Source organism: Harpia harpyja, chromosome 15, assembly GCF_026419915.1.
Source record: "Harpia harpyja isolate bHarHar1 chromosome 15, bHarHar1 primary haplotype, whole genome shotgun sequence".
Lineage (NCBI taxonomy): Eukaryota > Metazoa > Chordata > Aves > Accipitriformes > Accipitridae > Harpia > Harpia harpyja.
Window position 1 is genome coordinate 29,050,744 of NC_068954.1, and position 24,901 is coordinate 29,075,644.

The window sequence follows — 24,901 nt, forward strand, 5'->3', positions numbered from 1 at the left end:
CTATGCCCTCACCACACAAACAAGCTCCTGAAGAAAGGAGGGTACAGACAGAGGAGGGAAAAAGAAAAAAAAAAAAAATAAAAAGCCAACAGGTTGATCTGGATTACATCAACGGTTACACCCTCCTCCGTTTAATGAACATAGGAGAACAGGTGCTTGTAATTCATTAGCCAACCCACGAGCTGAGGAGACAGGAATTAAGCCGACCAAACTCCTCAGTGTGCCACTACTCTCCTTCCCTTTGAGGCAGCAGCAGCAAGAAAACTTCATCTCTTTTTTTTTTTTTTTCCTTCCCCTTTCCCTCCCCTCCCCGTGAGCTGCAGAGCCGCAAGCTGAGCATGACTAACCCTTGCAAAGCCTTCACCAGTGGCTCCCTCTCCTCTTGGGAGGTGTCAGGGAAGATGAGCAGAGGAAAAGCAGCCAGCACGTCCCCGGATCGCCTGGGCCGCTGCAGTCCCAACGGGTTGGCCAGCAATGGCTACAGCTCTCTCAGCCTCCACGGAGATGGCGGCTACCGGTGCTCCTCTTATCCCTCTTTCTCCATCGACAGGAGACTCCTGGCCCCCGTGCACCTCGACATCGACTCGGACTTCCAAGCCATGCGGCAGCAGGAAAAAGAGGACATCAAGTTGCTCAACAACCAGTTTGTGACCCTAATTGAGAAGGTAAGGTGAGCTACTGAGGACCACGGTACAGCATGGGGACAAGGATGGTGGCGGGGAAGCAGACACTAACCAGTCTCTCAGGAGACTTATCAAGGCCTTCAGCTAACCATTGCCAGGCTCTGAATATTAGCCTAATTACCCAATTAGTTATTCCTTCGGTGCTATCTGTTTCAACAAAGGCTAGCAGCGTCTCTAGGTGAAGCCGGGCCACATCTATGGTCAGAGGCATCAGGCAGCCCGTGCCTCCCCTTTGCTGCGCCGGTCACCCCATGGGACCCTGCCCTGCCTGAGCAGCGAAGGCAGGGCCACAGAGGCACGGCGCCGGATAAAGCAGGCCTCGGCTCCCGCAGCGGACAAACAGCCATGGCCGGTGACGCTGGTTAAGGCGGCAGCTCAAATTCTTCTCCAGCTGCTAAAGAGAGCTGGCAATTCACCTCTGTGCCAACGTGGTGGGCAAGGGAGACCTCCCACCCACCTCCCTCCTCTGTGGTTTTTATTGCGAGGGGTTGCGTGCTTAGCCAAGAAAGTGTTGCTTTCATCTCTTAAGATCCATGAGAAGGCAGAAGGTTTTCTCAAAAGAAAACAACTCATCCAGCCGAGGCAGGTTTCTGCAAAGCCCTGGTGCTCTGTAAACAGATGGTAATCTCCTAGGAGGATTGCTTCACTGCAGTCTACAATACAGGCACTCAATGCCAAGCTACTATGGCTTGGGATTTATTTTGTTTTGTTTTGGCTCTACCTCTAAGAGGACCTGTACTCACAGTGGGAAGGAGAAGGGCAGGGGAACCATCTCCCATAGCATCTATCCAAACTGAACAGTTGTGAACCAGCCACACCTGTATGTGCAAACAGGCATGTGGCCGTACCAGGGGGCTGACCCTGGCTGGAGGGGCATGGCAGCTTCCATGTCTGTGCTTTTCCAAGCACAGGTCTTGGCAATGTGCATTTGGAGAACCCCTGGTTTGGAAGTCACCCAGGTGGGTTGTGTTGCACGTGCTGCAGGACTAGTCCTTTGACTATCCCGATCGAGAGGTCAGGGTTTGTGTGGATGTTGGCCCTGCTCAGAAATCAGACCTCAGCAGAAAGGATGGGGGTAGGGGAGATGGGACAAGACCATGCAGTGACAATATGTACGTGAGCCAGACCACATGCACTAGCCTGTTCCGTGCAAACAGGGATGGAATAAGTAAGAAAGCCTCCAGGTTTCCTGATAAACCCAATCTGGTGGCCTGCTGATAAGTGTGCATTACAGGCTTGATGAACAGAAGATACAAACACCCCACCTTAGCTGGGTGGTTTTGACTTTAGTGCTGGCAGCTCCTGCATTGAGCTTTGAAGGTTGTAGCTTCAAGTGGTACATCAAGTGGCAAACTTCAGCCATCTGCCTCAGGCCCTCATTCCAGAGGAAAGTAATGACACTGCCTTGTCAAAGAGAACTTGTCTTTTTAATCAGGAATTCAGATGGTCTCAAGCCTGACCGGCTAATTCCTCAGATAATTGACTGCACTAACTTTAGGAGTTTGCTGCTGATGGTTTTCCAGCAGGCTGTTCCAGACCTGCTAGTATTTATTTTCCATCCAGATATGTCCAGGTGGAAAACAGGGAAAAGCCAAGTCATGGAGCCCCTGGTTGAAGCCCTAGCTTTAGCCTGAGCAGCACAGAGGTAGAGGCCTCTGAGGACCAAGCTTTGGTCACTTCTTCTGTGTTCAGGCATGATTTTCCAGGAAATGAGGCCAGATCTAGGTGATTCTTCTGCTGCAAAGCTCACGTTAAAAGACTTTGCAAGGAAGAATTTCTGCTAAGAGGGATGGTGTATAAGCCAAGATGTAAGGAGTTCAGCCCAGTGGATGGGTATGGTTTGTGAACAGGAAAGAAACTGAATTGTATGGGGAAAGGAGAAAAAGAGCAGCTAAGGATTAGGAGCAAGGTCAGGAACTGAGACTTGATTTGACACTCAAAGATGGACTTAGAACAACAGCCAACACATTCAGTCATTTACTGTCCCAGCAGCAAACAGGGTAACTGCCTTAAAATGAGAGGCTGTTCCCTACAGACAATCCCACAGGCTCACCCCAGCCCCGCTGACCCCAGCCCTGCAGAGGGATGCTCTATCACGCTCTCTGAGATGCCTCAGATGGAGAGAACAAATGGCCCAATTGGCTCCTGGTAGCCCCAGAGGCCACTTACTTGTGCCACTTGCAATGCCCCTTTCTGGCTCTGCTGCAGCATCATCCTCTGGTTCTCAGCCTCACGCATGCACACACACACACAGTGTGCCACTGATTTTGTGCCAGGACAAAGCAGCAAGTCAGTAGACTGGACTACCGATGGGATGTCTATGGCCATGTGTTAAGATATCAGGAAGAAAGGATTAGGTCTCTAACAGTGAGACCTGGAAGATCCCAACACTCACATCCCTTCTGCTGAAAACTGACTGTGAGCATTGGAATGCTTCTGCTTTGCTTGGCTGGTCTCTGTTCCTGCTTCTCTCTCCCTGTTCAGACAAGAAGTGTTTTGGGAAAGATGCTGTCTCTCACCATGTGCATCTGTGCAGCGGTCAGCAGTTGGGAACTCTGCCTTTTCAATACACTGATGCTGCTTCGGGCCACAGAAAGTCAAAGTCAAGGCTGAAGGCCAAGCAGAAGGTCAAGGCCTGATAGCATCTGCACCCCGCTGCTCACACCACACAGGGCACAGTATCAGCACTGAATCATCTCCATGACAGAGTGGAGGACACTGTTGGAGGCAACTGACAAATCACCAGCCAAAACGTGACTGAAGGAGTTCGGTTTTGTTCTGAGAGCAATAAGAGAGGTGGCAATTAGATATTAATTTAAGTTAGCCAAGAGCTTTGAAGATGAAAACTGTTAAACACTGAGCATTACTGTTAAAATTGTGAATATTAGGAAAGAAGAGTGCCAGACTTATCAAACGGCAGGTGGATGAAAACGCAGTTTATCCTCTCTCAAGCAGACAGGCGCACGCACACATAGACCTCACGTGGAGTCTGTAATTATTTTGCTTATTCTCTAGAGTTCCCATAGGCCTTGTCTATGTTACTTTGCAATACAAACCAGGACTCTGATTCATTACTCAAACTTCACCATGGTGTAATCCCACAGATTTGAGAGGAGTTATCTTTGTGCCACTCCGAGGGAGTAAATCTGACTTTTATTCACCCTGGACATCTATGTATGACCTGTGGTGGATTTTCAGCCTTTGCTTCAATATGTTCACAGGCAAAGGGGACTAGCATTGAACAGTTCTTATTTTTCAGTGACTTAATAAAAGATGCTCATTCACTTTGATGTTCTATCAAACATGAACATGTTCTATCAAGAAATTAATTAGTAGGTAATGTGTAAAACCTCTAAAAGTCCCTATAACCCTCTATCCTCAGGCCTAATTTTCAGGGCATTTCTCGTTCTTACCTGAAAACCTCCGCTGATTCCAGCAGCTTCTCACTACTCTGAAGGTCTCCAGGTCAATGTCTCCTGCCCTGCCAGGAGCCGTCAGCTTTGATTTTGGCTGTCAGTGTTACTAATATCTCGGAAACCTCTTCTGTAGGTCCAGTGCTTGGAGCAACAGAACAAGATCCTGACGACAAGGTGGAACTTCCTGAAGGATCAAGACAATTCCCACTCCGAGTTGGACATCAAGGCCATCTACGATCAGTACATGAGCAAAATGAATCAAGAGATGAAGGCGCTCAACTACGAGCAGGAAAATCTTGAGTTGGAGCTGACAAAGGTCCTGAGCACCATGGATAACTTTCGAAGCAAGTAGGTGTCTAGCCTAGCTGGGTATTACAAGGGGGAAGGTATCGGTTCAGCTGTGTGCACAAAGAGTAGTGTGGGATTGATTTAATACAGAAAGCCTGTTATTCCCAGGAACAAATTCCTAGTTTGGTGTGCACAGAACTGTGTATTTGAGAAGTTAGCATCCTAGCCTTTTCCTGATTAACTAGAGATGAAAGGAAACCCATAAAAAGTGAAATACCAAAGAGTGCAGGGCATCTGAGAAACGCCTCAGGCCAGAGAACAGCTCTGGGGAACAGTATTATCAGGAATGACAGCCACTAAAACAGAGAAATATTTATTCTCCGTGCTATTGCCACAAACCAGAACTTTCTCCCCAAACCATTTTATGGATCTAGGCTGCTTCATACTAACAAACATCCCTTCCTTTCCCCCTTCACCCCACAACATTCAATGCAAAATTCTGCTTTGACCAAAAAAATCAGACTTTTACCCAGAAAACCTCTTGACAGAAAATACTGAGGCAGCTGAAAGTTTAAGGGAGGACCAGCTGCCACGTGCTTATCGCTGCTTTTGCCAAGAGCTTTGAGATCTTCAGATAAGAGCATTTGAGATGTGCCATGGCTCATTCCAGAAGACAATGCTTTTCTTATTATCGGTGTCATTTGCATACCACAGATGAATCCACAATTAGATACTTTCCCTTACAGTTACACCCATCTGCCTACACAAGATCTCTGGAGTCTTCCATGCTGATTTGTAGCAAAGAGCCATGTATGGGCCCTGTCAAAACAGAACGGTGATGCTAAGGGACTACCCTTCCGCTGGCACTGATAGACATCACTGTAGTAATAGCCCAAACCTGTTCCTGAGGTACGAAGTGATGCATAAATAATAACAGTGCCCTCTCCAGGGAGTTTAGCCCAAGGATCTTAAAGCTCTTTGCAGCCTTTGATTAAACCAGCCACTCAATGTATCTGCAAATGAGGGGAAGGACCGATACCTCCACTTTACGGATATATTAACGGAGACACAGCAGTTAAATGTCTTACTCCAGCTCCCAGCGCAAGCTGGTGGCAGAGCAGGAATAGGAACTAGGAGTTTGATTCTTGACCTTATGCTGAAATCATTATGCTCAGCATCCCTCAAGAAGTGACATACTGATACCCAGGTGCCCAGAAATACCTAAATTCCTTGCGGTGGGTGTCTGTCTGCTCTTTGTTTGGATGCCGGTTTCACTACAAGACTTAGGCTCACTGATGCTTGCTTTGCTGACAGGTAGAAACCCTGAGCTCAGATCAAAGCCACAATATGGATTATGCCATTTACTCCCTGCCCTAAAAAGGTTAAAGCCTGTCATCCCTCTCTGGAGCACTTGGTCTTCCTTGCATTTCCCCAAGGAAGTAACTGCTCTGTGGCCCTGCAGTTATAAAAGATACTTCTTGGTTTATTCCCTGACAGTCAGGAAAACCCAGGTAGGAAAATGGCTGGGCTGGTGGAGAAATGTCAGATCAGTCAACCATATCTGCTCTCACAGTTTGTACTCATATTTGTATTCAGTAATTGTCTCATTAATTGCCTGCGCCTGGCACTTCATTTATTTTTCAGCCTGATTACTTAAGGATTTGTGCTTACACAAACATGCTATCTGTGTGTTTCCCCCTACCGTTTGATTTTCTTGGGCAGTTACTACCTAGCTGGACAACGGGATAAGATATGATAGGGATGCTACATCCCTCAAAATTAAAAAAAGAGACTGACTAGAGGAACAGGACCCACCCCACACCCAACACACACAGAAGATAAGGATGCAGCATATGCACATGTGCAGTATTAGACAGCAGAGAATCCACAATGGGCACCAGCTTACAACTAGCCCAACTGTCGGTCTTGAGAAGAGTTCCCGTTTTGTGGGACTACACAGCCATGGGAAAACAGCGTTCAGAAATTACACTGCTCCTCAAAGCACTTCTCCCTCATTTGCGGAGCCTTCCCCTTCCGCTTTCTCCCATTTGTGAGCTGCAAGGCACGAGCCCTGCCAGGGGTGACCTAAGCAGCAAAACCCACCCTGTCATTGGGTACTATTAACACCCAAAGCCAGTGCAGGTGGATTTCTGTGGCAGTAACAATGCACTGTGCTGCTCCCAGCAGTTAATGATTCACAGGGAGAGAACTGCTGCTTCTGCTGAGCCTTCTCCAGGCAGCAATCCAACCCCATCCTAACCCACACTGGCTCTGTTGAGTCCTGCATGCTGCCTTCGAGAAGGCTGCCTCAGCCCAGTTGTTTTTCTGGAGCAAATGGTCTGTCTAAACCATGCAAATTTCGGAGACTTCCAACTCCTCTGGAGGTTTCTTTTCCCAAGGGAATTTTTGGGGGGGAGGAAAAGCTAATAACTTCACTGGCAAATTTAACTGGTTATGTTCTCATCCAAGCTGCGGCACTCCAGATGAAACATGCCAGGCACACGGTGATGACCCAAGCAGGCTGCTGCCCAACAGATCACTTAAGATGTGAAATCTACCTGTCAGTGCCCCTCTGCAAGGCCCTAATTTGTCTGTTTTCTCTGTCCAGGGACTGCTTTCCAAAACCATAGAGGAGATTTAGCTAGCTGAGATACTTGCGCCTCCTTCTCAAATTAGGTTGTCATTGACCAGCAATTCCAAACACAGAGAAGAATGGAGAGGGGATAGGGAAGCTGGTTGGAGGCTGGCACAGCATCTCAAACCCTGCTTCTTTAGGAAGTCAAGCTAAAAATCAAATACAGAAACATACCTGAATAGGGACAACTGCCTAAAGGTGCACATCTGTACAAGCATTTGCTTCAGCTCCCCACATGTGTGATTTGCATGTGCAAAGACCCATTTGAATGAGAAGGCTGGGAATTTTTGCCTATGCTGACCTACTCTGGTGTGGCACTGGGTAGATACTGCAGGAAAACATGGGGCATACAGCCCTTAGGGGATCAATTTCTGAGATCCAGGGATTGTATTAGTCAAATCTTGCCACCTGAAGATTAGGCAGTCAACACCCCTCTACCTTCAACCTCTGCAGTTGGTTTTCAGCTACTTCCTGCCCCATTTCCTTGCTCCACAAGAGGAAGACTGACTTAATTTTATGTCACCAGGCTCAGGTCCATCCCACCACTATATCTTCACCCTAAAGTAGTCTTGAAGGCACATCCAGAGAGGAACATAGGCCTGCCTCGGATTTGGTTCACCCCTGATTTTGCTTCACTGTCTATGGAAGGAGCCCAAGGCAACCAGACGCCTGTCTCAAGCGTGTCTTAAGTGCATGAATTGGGATGGGATGGATTTATGCCTTAATGCATGACTACTTGAGGATTATCTCTAAGATGATAAATGCTGTAATGTGTTTGTGGAATGCTCCATCCACATGTGAGTCACCTCCCAGCCGCCAGGTCCCTCTAGAGCCGTGCAGTGAGCATGTTTGGCTGGCTGGGCCTGCTCTCTTTCACTCGAGTGTTGTTTGTTCAATATGCAAGATTATGTCAGCGCCCGGCAATGTGTGAAGCTGCTTCAGCAGGCTGGGACAGACTGGGATTGGGCTGAGATGCAGTGAGGATGAAGGAAGAGTGGCAGGCTGTAATTAAGCTCAGTACATAGCTGCTGGCAGCAAGGCTAACATTCCAGCTAAAGAGCAGAGAAACCAGACAGGTAAATCTCGTTAGCCACGCTAACTGCCCTTACAAAAGCAGGCAAGGAGAGGGCAATTTTAACACCATGGGGGTACTCAAGAGGAATCTTAGAAGTGCCTAAATGTAGAGCCTGTGAATGTCAGATCCCCTTCATGCCCTCACTATCCCCTCTGTCGAGGAAGCAACAGCTCCACAGAGCTGTTTTTGATATTTCAGGTCAGCTCCTGAGCATGACTTACCTCCTTCCCCTGCAATGTGATCCCCTGTGCTGTGTTCCCAATTCCTTCTCCTCTTTCTGCTCCTAGGCACAGCTCCTCTTTCTCCTAAAGGTTTGTACAACAGCAGGGAAGGCTCTCAAGAGTAACTGCAGTGATGATGCACCAGACCACCAAACAATAGAATATGGCTGTCATTCCTGATTTTATCATCATCAGTCTGTTAGGAGATGCCATTTTACCTCATTCCCAAAGGTCTCAGCCTTCCCCATATCAACTTGGTGACATCTATAAGTAGCAATGAAAGGTTTAATTCACAGCCTGGAAATGCTATGCACACATTAGGCTAAGAGGAGCCTGAGGTATCATGGAAGAGCAGGGAAGCCGCGACCTTGCTGAGAGCGCAGCCTGCTCTGGTCTCAGCAGAAGAGCCAACACTCCCAAAGTGTGTCCAGCAGTGCAGTGGGAGGTACCAAACATCCATCACATAATGCTCCTGCATGGCAAACAAACCAACCTCTGCTGGTCACACACCAGGCCCAAAGGAGACCCTGTGGCTTGCTGGTCAGATACCTGCTTTTAGCAACACCAGGGCTAGTCACATACTCATCCGAAGTGCCAACAAGGGTTGGTGTGTTCCCTAAACTACTCTCTCATGTCTGCTGCTGGCCATCAAGAAATGCATTTGCCCCTGGACTAAGTCTTTGCTATCCTGGTCCTGCCTTATCAAACCTGTTTTTAAACACCTGCGGGGTTGGTTCCTCTGCCGGATATTTAGCCATTAGGACTCCACCCTATCCCGTCCGGTTTTTGTTACCTTCTGCTCTGTGGGCACTGTTTTCCATGAATTGCTTTGCCAGGTCCTGTGTTACTTCACAAATTGTGCTACATTTAGGACAAGTTATGACACTAGTCCAGTATTCTTGGAATTTTCACAAGTCAAAGTTTTCTCCCTTGAGAAGACTCTCAGACTCTGGAAATTAAATGATGAGGATACCTGAAAGAAACAGAAGAGGAAGGCTTAGGGTGAAAATTTAGGAGTCTTTGGGCATGCAACTGGGTTTCGCAGAGAATAACTCACCACACCCCACTTCTCCATGCCTACTCTCTCTTTCTGTGGCAAATGTGAGGTAACCTGAGGTTGCTTAGCCCTCAAATTAAATAGAATTAAAGATACCTCCTCTCTACTCTGGGGCTCTTCAGACTTAAGGTGCTCATGGTGTTAATACAGAGCAGCTGGCATGTGGCAGCTTGTTATCCTCTCTCTTGTCCAAGATGCCCACACCTAGGAGATACCTCTCCTTGCTGTCTAGCATATGTCAAGGAGGTGGGACACCACAGTAAAAGCAGAAAGTTTCAAAACTGACGCTTTTTGGGGCCAGAAAGACAACCTTAAGCATCCCAGAGGCTTTCACTATGTACAATTTCTTACTGCTTTTTCCACTCTCCTTAGATACGAGGATGAAATTCGCCTCTGTAGCGGCATGGAATACACCTTCACAGAGCTCAAAAAGGTCAGTGGCAAGAGAAGCTTTTCATCGGGACAGGCTCTACACCAGCTCTCCGTAGTCACAGAAGAGCCTGGAGAGGCAAGATGGTCCAGGCTCAGCTAAGTCAGTCCAGAGCTAGCTCTCGGCTAGCTCTGGACCGAGTCCTTGTACCACAGATGTTTTGTGGGGTAATAAGGTCTTGAGGAGGACAGTAGAGTGGACAGAGAGAACACAATCACCATTTCAATAGGAAAAGTACAAGTGAGTCTGGGCCACTTGTGGTTACAGAAAAGCCCCATGGCTCTTGGCAGAAGCGCTTGGGGGTCAGAGCATGCCTGCACCCAACCACATTGCAATTACACTGGCCAGACCTGGCCTGGAGGGGTCTGCACCCCAGGACCCTCTGAGACAACACCTCTCCTCCCTGGCATGTTTTCTCTCAGATTGACATCATAGGTTGGGAAAGGCTGGAAATTGATAAATGTGTTTGCTTTTGTTTCCTGTCACATGGCCACACCCTGTTTAAACATCCCAACCCTGACCTAGCTGCATTTGAATATCAGCTGAAATGGGAGGCTTTGTGCACAGCCTTTACATTAAAAAAAAAAAAAAAAAATCCAAGATGCAGGAATGCAGGGTACTATTAGACAGAGGAAACGTTCTCCACAAATGATCATTATGGCTAATTGCATGTTTTCCCTGACACACTCATCAGCCAGTAAGGGCAGTTCTGGTGACTTTTGTGGATGGCATCAGAGTTTTCAATAACCCATGCTTTTTGTGGTGAACAAAAGATGAGTGGGTATGGACCAGCCCTGCCTGTTTCCTTCTCCACCCTACCTCATTTGAGACTTCCACCAAAGCACTCGCTCAAAAAAATAAAAAAAAAAAAACCTGAAGAGGAAAAAGGTCCACAAACGAACCTCCCTGCTTGTAGAGCAGGAGAGCAGTTTCACAAGTACCTGCCAATAAATAGCAAGCAGGGCACTTGCTGGGGGAGCGGTGGCAGGGGGAAAGACTTCTTGCTACAAACTCAAAGACAAACTATTTATTAACACACTTTCCATCTCCTGTAGGATTTAGATGTGAGCTCCTTGCATAGAACTGAGCTGGAGGTAAAACTCAACGGGCTCCAAGAGCTGATGGATTTGAAAAAAACCATCTATGAGCAGGTAAAAATGCATTTGGGAGAGTGGCCCGGGAACACACAAGCTACCATGCAAAAAAGTGACATTTTTGTGGACAGTTCCACTACAGAGAGGGCATTGTTCCAGATTTACACCAAAATGAAGAGCTTGTCCAGGGGAGTTGCATGGTGTTGCAGACAACTGTTAGATGGCTTAAGGCAGGGTCTCTTAAGGGAGCTAATCCCCTTCCCTTAATTAAACGAGCTCCATTTTAAATTTGTTGAGGATGTTCCTTCTGCCCCACAGCTACTGCAGGGAGGCTGCTCCAGCAGGTCTCCCCTCTAACAGTCCAGAACCCCCATCTAACTCCTGAGCTGGCTGGTTTTTGGGCTCAGCTCTTAACCCCCACTGATAGTGTTTGCCTTGAGACCGAGTTCCCCAGGTCATGAGTGAGCTGAATATTATTCTATTCAGATTCAGAGGAGGGGCTCAACAAGAGACAAACTATGGTGAACCTGGGTGAGGTGCTGGATGCTCTTTAACACAATCCAACATATTCCATTTCCACTTAAATGAGAAGTGCGCAGTTAGGTATGATTTCACCAAGGGGGAAAGAATACAGAGTCTGCAGTCCTTCAGAGAAACCCAAAGGCTGCAGCGTGCCTGTATCTACTCAAACAGGGTGAAGCGATTACAGCCACTTACTCAGAGCCTGTAAAATGTTACCAAGCAGGCTCAGCCGTGTTTTGGGAATACTAATGATTCGTCTAAATTCTACCAATACAAACAATTAAAATGCTTGACAGAGGAATGTTAACATTCCTTGTGGGGAAGCTGAGGCACAGAGAGGCAGAAGGACCTGCATAATATCTGAACTGCATTAGAACACATGCTCTGCCTGCAACTAACCATGAAGCCTTACCTTCCTTAAAATTATAAGGTTATTCCTTGTGCAAGGCAATTCACAGGGGTAGTTGGAAATCAGATCCTGCTGTGAGGATCTTCTTGAGCTGAATTCCTCCAGGTTCCACATTGCTGTCCTGGCAGAAGGCTGCATTTTTTTTACCCATGCTTCATGTAAAGAAATTACCCTCCACTTCTCTCTCTGCCCTTTCCTCTCAATAGCTTGTTTTCAGGTTAGTCATTTTCTCGCCTGTACCTGTTGATTTGACTGACATCAACATATAAGCACACATATCCAGTGGAAGGGCAAATGAGGAAAACTTTGCTTGACAGTTTTGCTCACAGCTTGTTGCTATGAATCAGAAGAAAATCCCAGCCTCAATCCTCATTAATAAACCACCAGGTTTTTTGGTTTGGGGTTTTTTTTTTTTTCCCCTCCCCTGGCAGAGGATGCTCAAGTATTTGCAATAAACACGCGTTTTCTCATATAGCTATTAACCTGCTTAAAGATTAACAAAGAGGCTCAAGGATTAAACACCAGTGGGAAAAAATACACTGATAATCCTTCTCTTTGGAAGAGTGGTGGGGTATTTTTCTATTATCCATGAATCACCATATCAGGGTGCCCTTTGTTTCCCCAGTCAGGGGAAGGCAAGGCAAACAAGGTATACAAAGGCTTCTCTAAAGAGATTAGAGCCCTCAGCACAAAAGGGAAGAACAAAAACATCAAGATGAAAGGTAAGTGATGGGGAGAGATGTATGCTGCTCTTCTTTAACACTGGTATAAATCAGAAGCAACTGCAGATACCGATAAGAGTGACACCCCTGCAGGAACAGTTTGAGGCTGGGGGGGGGGAGCTGCCGAGTGAATGTGTACACCATCTGCTCAACATCAAGTCATGTCTTGCCTGGATACAAACCACCCAGGAGTGCAGTTTACAGGCACGGATTAAGAGTCCTTTTTAGGTTCACTGAGGGCAGTCTGCATTCATCATTGTTTGGCTCCTTTTTCTAAAGCTGTGACCGAGTCAGCTATCAAGAGCAAATATCCCAGTCAGCTTGTGTGTGCATGTTCCTGCTTCCCCCATGCTGGCTTGAGTTTCCCCAGCATATGAGAGCAGTTCTGGGGACTGGAATAGGTCTGCAAGCGACAGATGTGTTCAGAGAAGAGTCCTGTTTTTCCTTCTCTAACTAGACACAAAGCAGACTATAATAACACCAGTGGCAGCCACAGCCTCCCTAGATACTGAAGCAGAGCTCAGCAAAGGCATCTTCCTAGCACCACCAGCCTGCAAAATGATTGACACTGCCCTAATTCTTGCCCAAGACATACATGCCCACCATCTGAATATTGATATTGAAGCATGACCATCAGTTCAATTAACCTGCTCCTGATGCAGTACAAATGCACTACTTTGTCAGACTCTTAACAGATTGTATCCAAAGGTCCCAGACCAACACCCTATGCTGCGTCTGGATTTTATGGAGAAAATAATACCAGCTTCCAAACTTCAGAGACTGAAAACCTAGGAAATCTCACCATCTCCACATTGCATATGGAAGATGCTTTGCCTAGCTAACAGCAACAGATCTGCCAGGGTTCAGCTCTCTCCTGGCTTGTAGCTTTGTTGACTACTTGGTATCTCAGTCCTGTCCTCTCTTTGCTATTCAGGAACTCGAGGAGTTGCTGACAGAAATTAAGGACATTTCTGTTGTACTGGGAATTGACAATGCATGCAAACTTGATCTAAGCAGAATTGTGGAAGAAGTGAGGGCCCAGTATGAAGCCCTGGCTCTCCGGAGCTGGGAAGAAGCTGAAGCGCTTACCAGGAGAAAGGTATTTGTCTCCTTATCTGATTGATACTGGGGAGAGGCAGGGAAAGAAGAGGGAGAGAGATCAGCCTAGAAACTACAGGAATCAGCAAGATATGGAGGGACACACTACACCTGGGAATGGAGGGAGGGACAGGGTGCTAACCCACATCTACTCCTCCTAACTCAGGTGTGTAAATTAGTAGTTTCATTGCTCTAGGCTCTCAATACTGTCAGTGGAGAAAGGCAAGGACATCTCCCAGTGACAGCTTGTCCCACCTAAGATGCAAATGACCTTCCACTGGTGTCTCCTCCAAACAGAGGAAGAATGTGATTAACCCCAAGAGAGACTTGCTCTATACCTGGCACAGCTACAGCCAGAAGATATGAGAATGAGCCCCCAATCCTTCCACACACCCACTATTTTTCCCCAGTTAGGCACTTCTCCTCAAGGGCAGTAGGAATCCCCCCAGATTCCATTGCTACAGCAGAGGAGGCGTGCAGATAACCCACTCTTCCATCTCTCCTGCAGCTGAATGAAGGAAGCACCCAGTCAGGCACTTATGGCGGTCACCTCCTTGACAGCCGACGGGAGATTGCAGACCTGAACATACGGATCCAGAAGCTGAGGTCCTGCATCGTGTCCCAAAAGAGCCAGGTGTGTCCTGGGGTGGGGGACAAAACTCTGACATACAGGTCTGAAATTACAACATACCTAACGCCTCCACCACCCTTTTCCCTTTGCAACACCAGTGCCTGTACTTAGAGGAGCATATCAAAGAAGCAGGAGAGCATGGCGAGATGGCCCTCAAGGATGCCAAAGCCAAACTGGTCAAGCTAGAAGCAGCCCTACAGAAGAGCAAGGAGGATATGGCTCATCTGGTGAAAGAGTATCAGGAGCTGATGAACATCAAGCTGGCACTGGATGTGGAGATCCTCACTTACAGGAAGCTGATGGAAGGCGAGGAGAGCAGGTAAGCTGCACTTCCTTGTACCTGAAGAGGGGAAGGGATGCACCCAAACACCTAGGGAGAAAGCAGAGCCTGGTATTGAAGGTTTGATCAAAGAAAGAACAAATTCCAGCATCCCCCATACAGTTCAGCCCTGTTTCTGGCTCTGCAGTTTTCCTTAGACTCCCCACATTGGACGGGTTCCAGCGCTTCTCTAGATGATGCTTTGCCCAGATGCTGCTGAGTTAGCCTTCATGATCCAACCATGCACTTGGCTCTGCCCACATAGCTCAGCTCAAATGGGCCAAACTCCAGTCCTCTACACCTCTTTGGCACTGCAGAGGTTAATATGTGTCCTCACACTCTGTCCTTGCGTTCACAGCATGGAGCAACCAATACCCACAGTCATCAGCACCGTCCCCTCCAGACCAAAGCACTGTAAGTGGTTTTATTCATACAACTTGGTAAAGCAGAGTGTGAATGAAACATTTCTAACCTCCCCCCTCTCATTCACCCCAACCCCTGCAGTTTCTGCCAGCACCTTGAGAAACTCCAAGCTGTTTGCAAGAGGAACAGGCAGCACCAATGGTGAGATGAAGCCAAATGGAGGCAGCACAAAGATACTGCTCTCTAGAAGCCACAGTGACAACTCAGCAACACCCGAAGCAGATGCCTTCATCAGCGGTGCCCGGCCAAAGCTCAGTTCCCTGCCCACAGAAGAATGCTCCTAGGAGAAACAGAGCCCCACTGCATAAACACAAGACCCGTTGGTATCTGTAGCCAAATGAGGCCAAAGCACTTTCTCCTGAACTCAAGCCAATGTCCAGGGGACAAAGGATAAGAATCCACTCCAGGCTGTCTCTTTTAAGTTTGTCTTTACAACATCCCAGTTAACATCTCTGTTACCAGTTACAAGCAGAAACCGACCCAGGATTTTAGAGACTCTCCCATTCAGATACCACACTAACATCTTCCTCTAAGTCTGTTTCCCCAGAGGACTTGCATTCACAACCTTCAAGATCTACCTATAGGCAACTTGGCAGGAGGGGAAAGTATTATTACACAAGCTTTTAACACAGCAGCCAGAAGCCATCAGCCCAGCCATGTTACCAGTATTACAAAATCATTCTCTCTGCTCTGTCCCTGCTCTATGCATGTCTGCGAGAGGTGTTCACTGATATGGCTTTCAGAAGAAGGCAGCATCGAGCTTTCCAAACTGAACTGATGGGGAGATGCAGATAAACAACCTGAGCCAGATGGATTTGCGACATCTGGATTTGCATATCTGGTGACAAACATGCTGGCTGTACCAGGAAGGGGATCCTTGGCCACTTCAGAGCACTTAACTGATTTTACTGCCTTTTGGGTGGCCCCTCATTCCTTCCCATGCCACCAAAGCTAAAATGCCTCAAAACTTGTATTTTTATAAGCCACCTCTCTCTAACAGAGAGCATCTCCACCTGTCTCACCTAAAGGCATTCCAGACTCCACACACAGTGGTGCTAGGTCCTAAAAATGGGATACAACAAGCAGGACTTGTCTTTGTATTTATTGAACTTACCTAGCAGCTTTTACCTTACCTGGCTGACACCAGCCAATGCACACCAGTCATGCTGCACCAAAGCTACTAGAGCCAACTCTGTAGATGCCACATCCCCCTGCGAGCAAGGTGGAGGGGGAGATGTTCTGGCCTCAACACAGACATTTCTGTGGCCCTCTTGCACAACCTAACATAGGCAGTGCCCTGCAGTATCTTCCTTTATAAGGCCAGGCTCTGGCCTCACCCATTGCCATGCAGCCCCACTTGAGTTCCCAGATCTTGAGTTCCCAGGAGGAGTTGTTAATAGTCTCTTGGCATATTTCTGTTGAGTGCATCACAGTATTTCCACACTTCTGTAGGATAGACAACTACTGTAGCGTCCATGTAACTGAACACCGACTCTCCGGGGTTATGGCTGTTATAATAAAGTATTGTGTGTCACACAGAATGCATTGTGCTGTTGGTTTTCTCCAAGTTTCTTACCACATCCCACCTGAAACAGCAGTTCCTTCCCCAGATGCCAGCAGGTCTCAGCTGAGGGCTCTGGCTAAATTCTGGCAGCCAAATGAAGCTGAAATTGCTTCCCAGGTAATTTTTTCAGTCCACATCCCCAGGAAGAAGTACACAGGGCTGGAGGGGCAGACACAGAGCCAGCAGCCAAGGCTTTGGGGAGCTCACCGCTGTTCTGCCACCAGGCTCCCACCTGGCTTTGAATCACAGAGCAGCTCAAGCATGTTTCAGGAGACGAAGAGTTATTGCACAGGCCACCACACTCTCACCACTGTACTCATCTACACAAAGCTTCCCCTTGCTAAACCCCCCCTGTACCTCTGCAAAGGGGAACTTCTGTGCCCCTGGGACCCAAATCTGTCCTGGGGAACCACAGTTCCATGCAGCACCTCATTTCAGAGGTGCCCTTCCAGAGCACAGGGGTTTTCTTGGTGCTCCTTGCTCAAAAACACCCTCCTCTAAGGGACTTCCTTGGGAGATCCAAAACAGACAAGGCCCCCAGAGGTGCCAGGGGACTGGACATGGGGAGCATCTCTGCCCACCTGAGAGAAACACTGCACTTTCAATGTCAGCTCAAAGGGTACAGGGGCAGAGGAGGGGAGGACAGTCCAGGCCAGCTGAAAGAGCCCACAGCTGTTAAATCTGGTGTCTCAAACCAGCAGGGATGGGAAAAGGGGGAGCTATGAGTTAGCTCCCAGTCATACAAGCCATTCCTAGCTCAGAAGGAGACAGCACTTTAGTGGAGAGCCTCCCCTGGAGGCAGGACCCGGCTGAGCCCTTCAACAAAAGCCCTTCCAGCTGGAGGAACAATGCTGGGTTTGTGCAAGGCTGCACGACACCAAAGGTGCGTGAGGCCCAGAAGATGAATGACTGCTCTGAATAGCCTGGCATCCTTGGGGGGGCGGAGGGCTGAGGCTCTGTGAGCAAGGGGGGGAAGGAGAAACACAGAGCTAGTGTTGCCCTGAATGAAACCTGAATGAAAAGGGAGGGTTTGGGAGCCCTGAAAATTCAACCGGGGGGAAATGGAGGAGAGGGTGGTAAGAGATGTGTGCTTGTGGCCACGCTGGAAAGGGCAGGGGCTCAACAGCAGCCCAGTCCTGCAAGAGGAGTTTCTAGCTGTTTTCCCTCCCTGCTGTATAGGTTTTGGGTTTTTTTTTTAGCTGGTTCTGAGCCTTCACCACCCAGGGGACTGGGAGAGAGCCCTGAGGCCAGAGCAGGGCACTAGGAAGCTGGACTCCTGGGTTCAGTTCACTGTTCTAGGACCCAGGAGAGAAGGACCCAACTCACTACTTCACTGTCTCAGTCACTTCACTGCTCTGTGCCTCGGTTTCCCCACTGACAACTGGAAAGTGTGTATCAAGCCACATCATACGAGGGCAATTATTTTATGCAGCAGAATAATTCTGGCACTCCATTGATGGGAGCTGAGCTACGCCTGAGATAGTCACATTGCTTTGGGACACCCATATCTGCCCATGCACCCATCCTTCGCCCTCCACCATACTACCCCTTAAGCACTGACTTCATTTGAAGGACCAGCCCCTTCCTCGGGGCTAATTTCTGTATCTATTCTTACACCAGAGACACAGCCAGCCCTAAACTCAGCTGTTAAATTCACTGGGGAAGTTCTGTATCTTTTGGATTTGTCCAGTGAAGGGCATCACACCCCTTGCCCCCTTAAGAAATACCAGGCAGTGCCATCAACTCAGGATCTCAGAATCCCCTTTGGGGAGCTGTGGGACAGTCCTACACTGGCAAGGATGCCAAGCCAGCAGTAATCAACAGAGCTGCCAACAGATTTAGCTGCTGCTAAGGCGGTCAGTGGAATAAAGGCAAGCTCATCCGCGTTATCTGGTGAGCTACATCTGTGCAATCCAAAGCACAGCCATCTCCAGGTAAAGCCGCATCAGTTTCAGCTGCAAGAGGCTTCCCAAAGATGATCTCAAACCCTGTCTGGAGCCAAAGATTGGCACATCTGCCTAAGCGTGGGGAAAGGAGACATCAGATGTCCAGGACATGGCCCAGTTGTGAGACAAAGCCCAGGAGCAAAACTCAGGGACAGATAAATCCATGTGCTGAAAGCAGGGGGCAGAGCTGATTTTGGTGGGGCAGACTCTGGCAGGGAAGATCACCAGGGAAATATTCACATCTGCACAACAGCAACTGGGCTGGAGTCCAGAAGACAAGCCAGAGCAGACACAGGGAAGCAGCAGGGCTCCTCTGCTGTCTTCCAAGCAGGGAGAGTCTGAGCCCCAGACCACATCTAAGGGCACCACATACCTGGGCTGCTGCCTCCCGGGGTGGGGAGCACCCAAGTGTGAGCTCCAGGCTCCCTCTCCTGGGCAGGTGACACCATTGCAAATGCCTCCAAAGAGGAGGCTCAGTGGCCTCCACAAGCCCTGGATCCCATAAGCTGCCACATCCCAAACAACTCCTCCTTCCTTCCAGCAAGCCCAGCCTCCCAGGAGAATGGGAAAACAGCTCCCAGGCACCGAGAAAGAAAACACCAAAGCATGGTCAATATCTTTCCCTGGATGCTTCAAGAGAGTAGAACAGTGACTACAAAGGTAGACTGAGACACAGAGGTTTGCTTGATCCTAAAGCGTGTTCCTTACCCACCAAAAACTCATGTCCTGGTGGAAATCATGCCTGTAACCCCGCCTGGCTGGCCCAGATTCGTTTCACCGCACACTGAGATCTCATTCCTTCATAGACCACACACACACTTTCGAATCAGTCTAGGGATCTGCTTGGGGAAGGCAAATCAGTTCCCAGCAGCGTTACCAAGAGTGAGTAACACCTCCCTCGATCAGATCCCACCAGTCCAGGGAATGGACCTGTTACATTCCCCTCCTTGGTGTCTGGCTTTGGTGAGTAACATCGAAAGCTCTGGCTGGGGCCTGTGCTGCCAGCCCCACTCTGAAAAAAGGCCATGGACCCTTTCTAACCTGCAGACACACACCACTTTTTTTGTCCTTTTAGGGCTAAATCCTGCAAGAAAACACTAAAAATAACTTTACAGAAGAGACAAACCACGTTTTCCTTTGGAAATTCAGCTTTCAGCCCATCTGCTCCCCATGAAACAGCTATCTAGCTGCACGTGGGAGCACTTCTGGTTCTTCTCCCACCTCTCCTTTCCCTCCAGATGTAGGGATGCTCCTTTGGGCAGAAGCCCACCAGGCTCCCATTAAAACAGGCCACGGACCTGGTCTCGGTGCAGACAGCCTAGCTTCTAGTCCTCCCCAGGGCACTGAGCAGCCAGGGTCACGGAGACAAGTAAATTTAGACCGGGGAAATCTGCCTCAAGCTGAGTTCATGCTCTGTACCGGAGCGGGGGGGGGGAAATCCCTCCACATGTTCCATGTTGTTAAATGTGTGGGAAGTGAGATGGAAATGTGTTCCTGGGGTGGAGAAAGGAAGGCCTAGAGCTCTAGAGACTTTCCACTACACTAGTCCCACTGAGTGCAATTGCACTCTTCCAAAAATACCCCCAAGCCCACTCCAATTTCCAACCCAGTTTAATCTGCCAAGTTCCACTTCACCCCCAGCTGCTCCCCCTGGTTCCAGCTTATGTCTGGAGCAACTCCAAGAGACAGGGCACAAGACAGGAGGAAAAAGACAGATCCTCCAGGCTCATCTCCCAGGCCTGCTGCCTGGCACAGCAGTTTCCAGGGATCGAAGCAGATCGAAGCAGCTCACCCCAAGAAATCAGCCATTGGGAAAAGGAACTCCCCCAGTCTTGGGCAGAGAAAAGACTTTAATTTCCTTTCCCTGCATGATCTTGGACAAAACCAAGCCTCAGCTTCTCCTGTTTGTTTTTGCCTGAAGCCTAAGATGGAATCAAGTTGAGGGGGGTATAATTTAGTTTTCTTAACCAAATGCTCCAGCCCAGGACAGAGAGCAGGGAGTTCAGCAAGCATGAAAGGGGCTTAACCATCAGGCAGGCAGTGATTTGTACTGTCCCTACTGCCCACCTGAGCTTGAAGAGGTCTCCAGCCCCACCAAGGGCACCCTTGGCTGCCCACCCATCATCTCCCTGGCTCTTGGGGAACACAAAACCAGCCACACTCGCTGCGGGGGGGAACCAGCCTCTTTGCAAGCCCCAGAAATCAGCCACGCTGGCTGCAAAGCCAACGCTGTAATTGTCTCCAGGGCACCAGGAGAAGGGAGGGGAGGGCAGGGAAGGGTGGAGGAAAACACGCCCGACCCCATCAGCCCATCCACACCTCTCCACACATCCCTTCAGAGGGAGGAGGAGGAGCAGCCGGCACTGGTTTTTTGACCATATAAGGCTGGGTTTTTCTCTCCGTGGCCAATCCGGGGAGGAATGTGAACACCTGAGCTTTGCCTGGTTTGCCAAGGCCCACCCTCCCCTGCCCACACCCGGCCAGGTGTGCAGAGCTCTACCTGCAGCAGGGGAGGGGAGGTCACCTCCGCACAGCCCACTCCACACCTGGCACGGAACAGGGGGTGATTCTGCCCTGCATGAATTTGTCACTGGGGACAGCGGGCCAGTCGGGGCTTTCCTCTCCTGCAGCCCTTCGGACTCTCCAGGGTGGCCAAGCGGAGCTCAGGTTGTCTGCTGCAAGGCTGGGTTGCCCCTTTCAACTCTTTCCAGTTATTCACCATCCCAGACACGTGAAACACCTCTTCTTCTGTCCTGCAGCCATCCCTGTTGCTTAGTTTCCATCTCCACCTGCACCTGGCTAGCCGGCTGAGGGCAGCCCTGGGGTCTCTACCTCCCAGACAGTGCCTGGGAGACAGGAGTCTGCACAGACCTGCTAAGGGAGCTTCACCTTTGAGATGTCCTCAGCCTGGCTTTGGTTCAGGTGAACTGGATCACGGGGGGACCCCATGCATCGCCCTGTCACAGCTGGGATTCCCAGCAGTACCAAAACTGGCAGCCTTCTAGCCCAGTGGCTCCCGGTCCTTGTACCACATCTCACTGCCTCAGCCCAAGGTGAGAGGAGGAATGAAGGACAAGGTTGGCCCATCACTTGGTGCCCCTAGACTAGTGGGGGAAAAAAAAAAAAAAAAAAAAAAAAATAGACCCAAGCTGCTACCAGCCAGGGGGACATAGGAGAGACCCTGAGCTGCCAGCCCAGCCAGCTCCACAGTCCGGTGTCCAGGCCTCACTGCCTGCCTCTGCCACAGCGATACACGTGCCAACTCCGCCATGACTCCGCATGCCAGCGCCCTGACCAAACGAGCCCAAGAATTTCAGAGAAACCAGCGTTCCCTTGTTGTGCTGCCAAGATTCGGTACCCGCCTTCCAACGATCCTGGTTAGAGCGGGGACAGATGCCAGGAGAGTTGTGTCAGCTCACTGCCCTTGGGCTTATGGGGTGGGGGTGCCAACACGTCCCCCGCCTCCGCCTCCAGGCATGCCAGGGACTCGCACACGCAGTGAGGTAGCAGCAGCTGCTGCTTCAACACACTCCCCACCCAGCCCAAATTCCTGCATATCCACAAGGCCGTCACAGGCCTGGAGGAAGGCTCACCTGAAACAAAATGGCAATAAGGTTGGCCATTTGATGTTTGCCCATGTTTAATCCTGCACAGCCCCTCCAGGAGGGCAGAGCCCCAGCATGGGGGCAAAAAGGGTGGGGACCAGTGTGTGTGGGACAGCAACGTTTCATTCCCTGGAAGGCATGAGTCAAAACAGCATTTCCCAGCACCTCCTGACCTGCTCTCCCCTCTATGTACACACCATTTATGCTACACAGCGACATCACCCCGTGGCAGTGATGGTCAAGAAGGTCTTCCAGTGCAAGAAGCAAAGGGGCACTGCAAAAAGCAGTAGCTCTGCCCACAGATGGGGACATGAACAAGACTGTCCCTGCCTGGCAGGAGGGGAGTGTGGATTGTGGCCCATGCTAACCTCCGTCAGGTCTCAGCAGAGATGGGGACATTCCTCTTTCCAGCATAGAAAGTTCATGGGGGCTTGGGAAGTCCAGAGGATAGATGTGTGTGAGGTGGTGTCCGTTTTGCTGGGCAAACAAAGGAAAACAGAAAGCAGTTCAGGCCAAATTACTACCAGTGATCAGGACTGAGACTTTGCAGCTCATATCAGGGTCTGTCTGTACCAGCTTTCACATAATCCAGGCTCCGTATGGTCCAGAGACCGTTTACCACCTTACACCCATCATCCTTGCTCTGCATAGATGCTAGCTGAGTCCGAGACCGCTTTCAACTGTGGAGCCTGACAGCACGTCATGGCATGGACTGCAGATCTTCACTGGTGGCTTAACCTTGCTAGCAGGCACTGCTAGCACAGAAGACCTGCTCCCTTAGGCCTTTGTAGACATTAGGAACCAGAGCTTGTAACTGTGGTTCAGAGTTTGTTGTCTACTTGAGAGGTCATGCTGAAGTCTCAGCTACTGCACCCTCTCTGCTAGCTTTAAGTATGGCTACTTAAACAACACGTATCCCTCAACATCCTCACCAGGAACAACCAAGCGCTCGTGGTGTATTTGAGGAGGTGGAAGAAGCCCAACACATGGCACATGTCCACCTTCAGGAAATGGAGATGGTTCGGGCCCAGACCACCCAGCTGTGCTTCCTCCCAGCCTGACAGATCTCTCCAATACACAAATACACCAGGCAGCCTCCAAACCTGAGTCGAGACCCATGGAGGGGCCTGGGTGAGCTGGGGCAGTGCCCAGCATGTAGGGCAGGGCAACAGAAAATATTTGAGATTGCAGGTTGGACGAGATGAGTTATTCACAAGGATGGGCAGTCCAGCTGCCGGAGCTGCTCAACTCTCCACCCCTACTAGCATAGTACCCTGGGAAGTTGCTAACCGTGGGAACTGGGATATCACAGCAGGCCAAGCAAGTAGAAAAACATGGCAGTTGCTGAGACGAGATTAAAACTGTCCATCTCTGCAAAGCAATGACTTAGCGAGAGAAGCAAAACCCCAGAGCTCAGCAGGTCTAGGTGCTTGAGATTGGCTGCTCAGCCTGGCAGGATCCCCGTGGCAATCAGCCAGGTATTCATAACATAATGGGAACGGTGCTCACCCATTCCTGCCAGGGCCTGTGTGTGTTTGCGAGATTTCATAGACACACCCTTCAATTCAAGGGTTTGGAAAAAAAGCTCAGCACCTGAGGAGGAGGGGGAGAAAGAAAAAGAGAAGGAACCACTTCAGAGCTGAGGAATCCCAGCCGTGACTCACTGTGGGATGGGCAGCAGGGGCTCCGACGCAGGAAGCAAACAGGGCTGGGAATGCTGGGGAGAGGGTCAGGGCAGGCTGTCTGTCCTGCAGCCCCCTCTGCGCAAAGGAGTCCTCCCCTAGACTCACCCAGCACCCAGCCTCCTCATGCAAAGGGGGGCTGCTGCCATTGGGGGCCAACTTCTACTCAGGGAAATGGGCCTCGCTATATTTTAGCATTAGCAAACCTGGCCCGCACATTTCCCAGCTTCCTAACGCCCATGTGCCCAGCTTTACCCACCTATATGGCACTCACATCAACTCCAGGAGTCCCAAACCCTCCTTTGTCTCCAGTGTTTCTCAGGCTGCTCACATTCCTGTGCAACACCAAGACCTTCCCTGGCTGGCAATCTCTGCCACCCAACAATCGTTGGCCCCTTTGAGCTGCCTCAACACACACAGAGGAAAAAAGTTCACTCTTAAAAAAGGGAATATAAAACATCTGGGGCTTGATTTCCAACTCTTCCAGAGACTTATCATGTACCCAAAGTGATCTGTCAGCTCCTTTGTGCAGGATAAGTGCAGTAGGGCTGAAAGACACCACCACCAACGTAAGAATGCCGATTTGGAGCCCTTTGTATAGTTTGCAGGAGTTAGAAATACAAGACAAGGAGTAAGATAACACCAATTCAGATCCATAGCTGCAGATCCACTCTAGATTTACACCTGCCTGTCCCACTGGCCTCGACAAGGTGTAAATCCAGCATTCCCTTATCACTTCACCTGATAGAAGCCTGTGTAACTTCAATGAAGTCAGTGATGCTGCACCACTTTATCCTCCCCATACGAGCTCTCCCAGTGGGTGACACTGTTTTAAGTCCCAGTTCCTGAAGTCAGGGCAACATGGAAGAACAGTTGCTCTCCTAGTTCAAATCAAAGTTCTAGCCAACAACAGAAAACACTCAAAAACTGCGACTCCAAAACACTTGCAAACTAGACAAGGGGGGAACAAACGTCTTTTTCTTTTAAAGCAGTAGACCACAAGACACTAAAAAAGTCCTGAAGTTCATTTAGCCTTGGATTTGCCCAGGGGGACACCTGAAACTTAGCACCATGCAACATG

The 24,901-nt window shown here is 49.4% G+C and overlaps 2 protein-coding genes across 3 annotated transcripts in view; one reads left to right on the forward strand and one right to left on the reverse strand.

Moving 5' to 3' along the window:
• Nucleotides 1–24,901, reverse strand: part of LOC128151697 (keratin, type II cytoskeletal cochleal-like) — a 58,592-nt gene that overhangs the window by 23,730 nt on the left and 9,961 nt on the right. The window contains exon 3 of the mRNA XM_052809275.1: nt 9,112–9,291. The gene's annotated coding sequence lies outside the window, so the exon portion shown is untranslated. The remainder of the gene's footprint in view (nt 1–9,111; nt 9,292–24,901) is intronic.
• Nucleotides 165–16,564, forward strand: LOC128151698 (keratin, type II cytoskeletal 80-like). Of its 2 annotated transcripts, XM_052809279.1 has the most exons (9): nt 165–665; nt 4,233–4,447; nt 9,748–9,808; nt 10,861–10,956; nt 13,487–13,651; nt 14,159–14,284; nt 14,380–14,600; nt 14,959–15,014; nt 15,105–16,564. In XM_052809279.1, the coding sequence occupies exons 1-9, from the start codon at nt 339–341 to the stop codon at nt 15,305–15,307; spliced, it is 1,470 nt and encodes a 489-aa protein (XP_052665239.1). In that variant the 5' UTR covers nt 165–338; the 3' UTR covers nt 15,308–16,564. The 2 variants fall into 2 exon arrangements, with proteins under 2 accessions (XP_052665239.1, XP_052665240.1); XM_052809280.1 differs by lacking the exon at nt 14,959–15,014.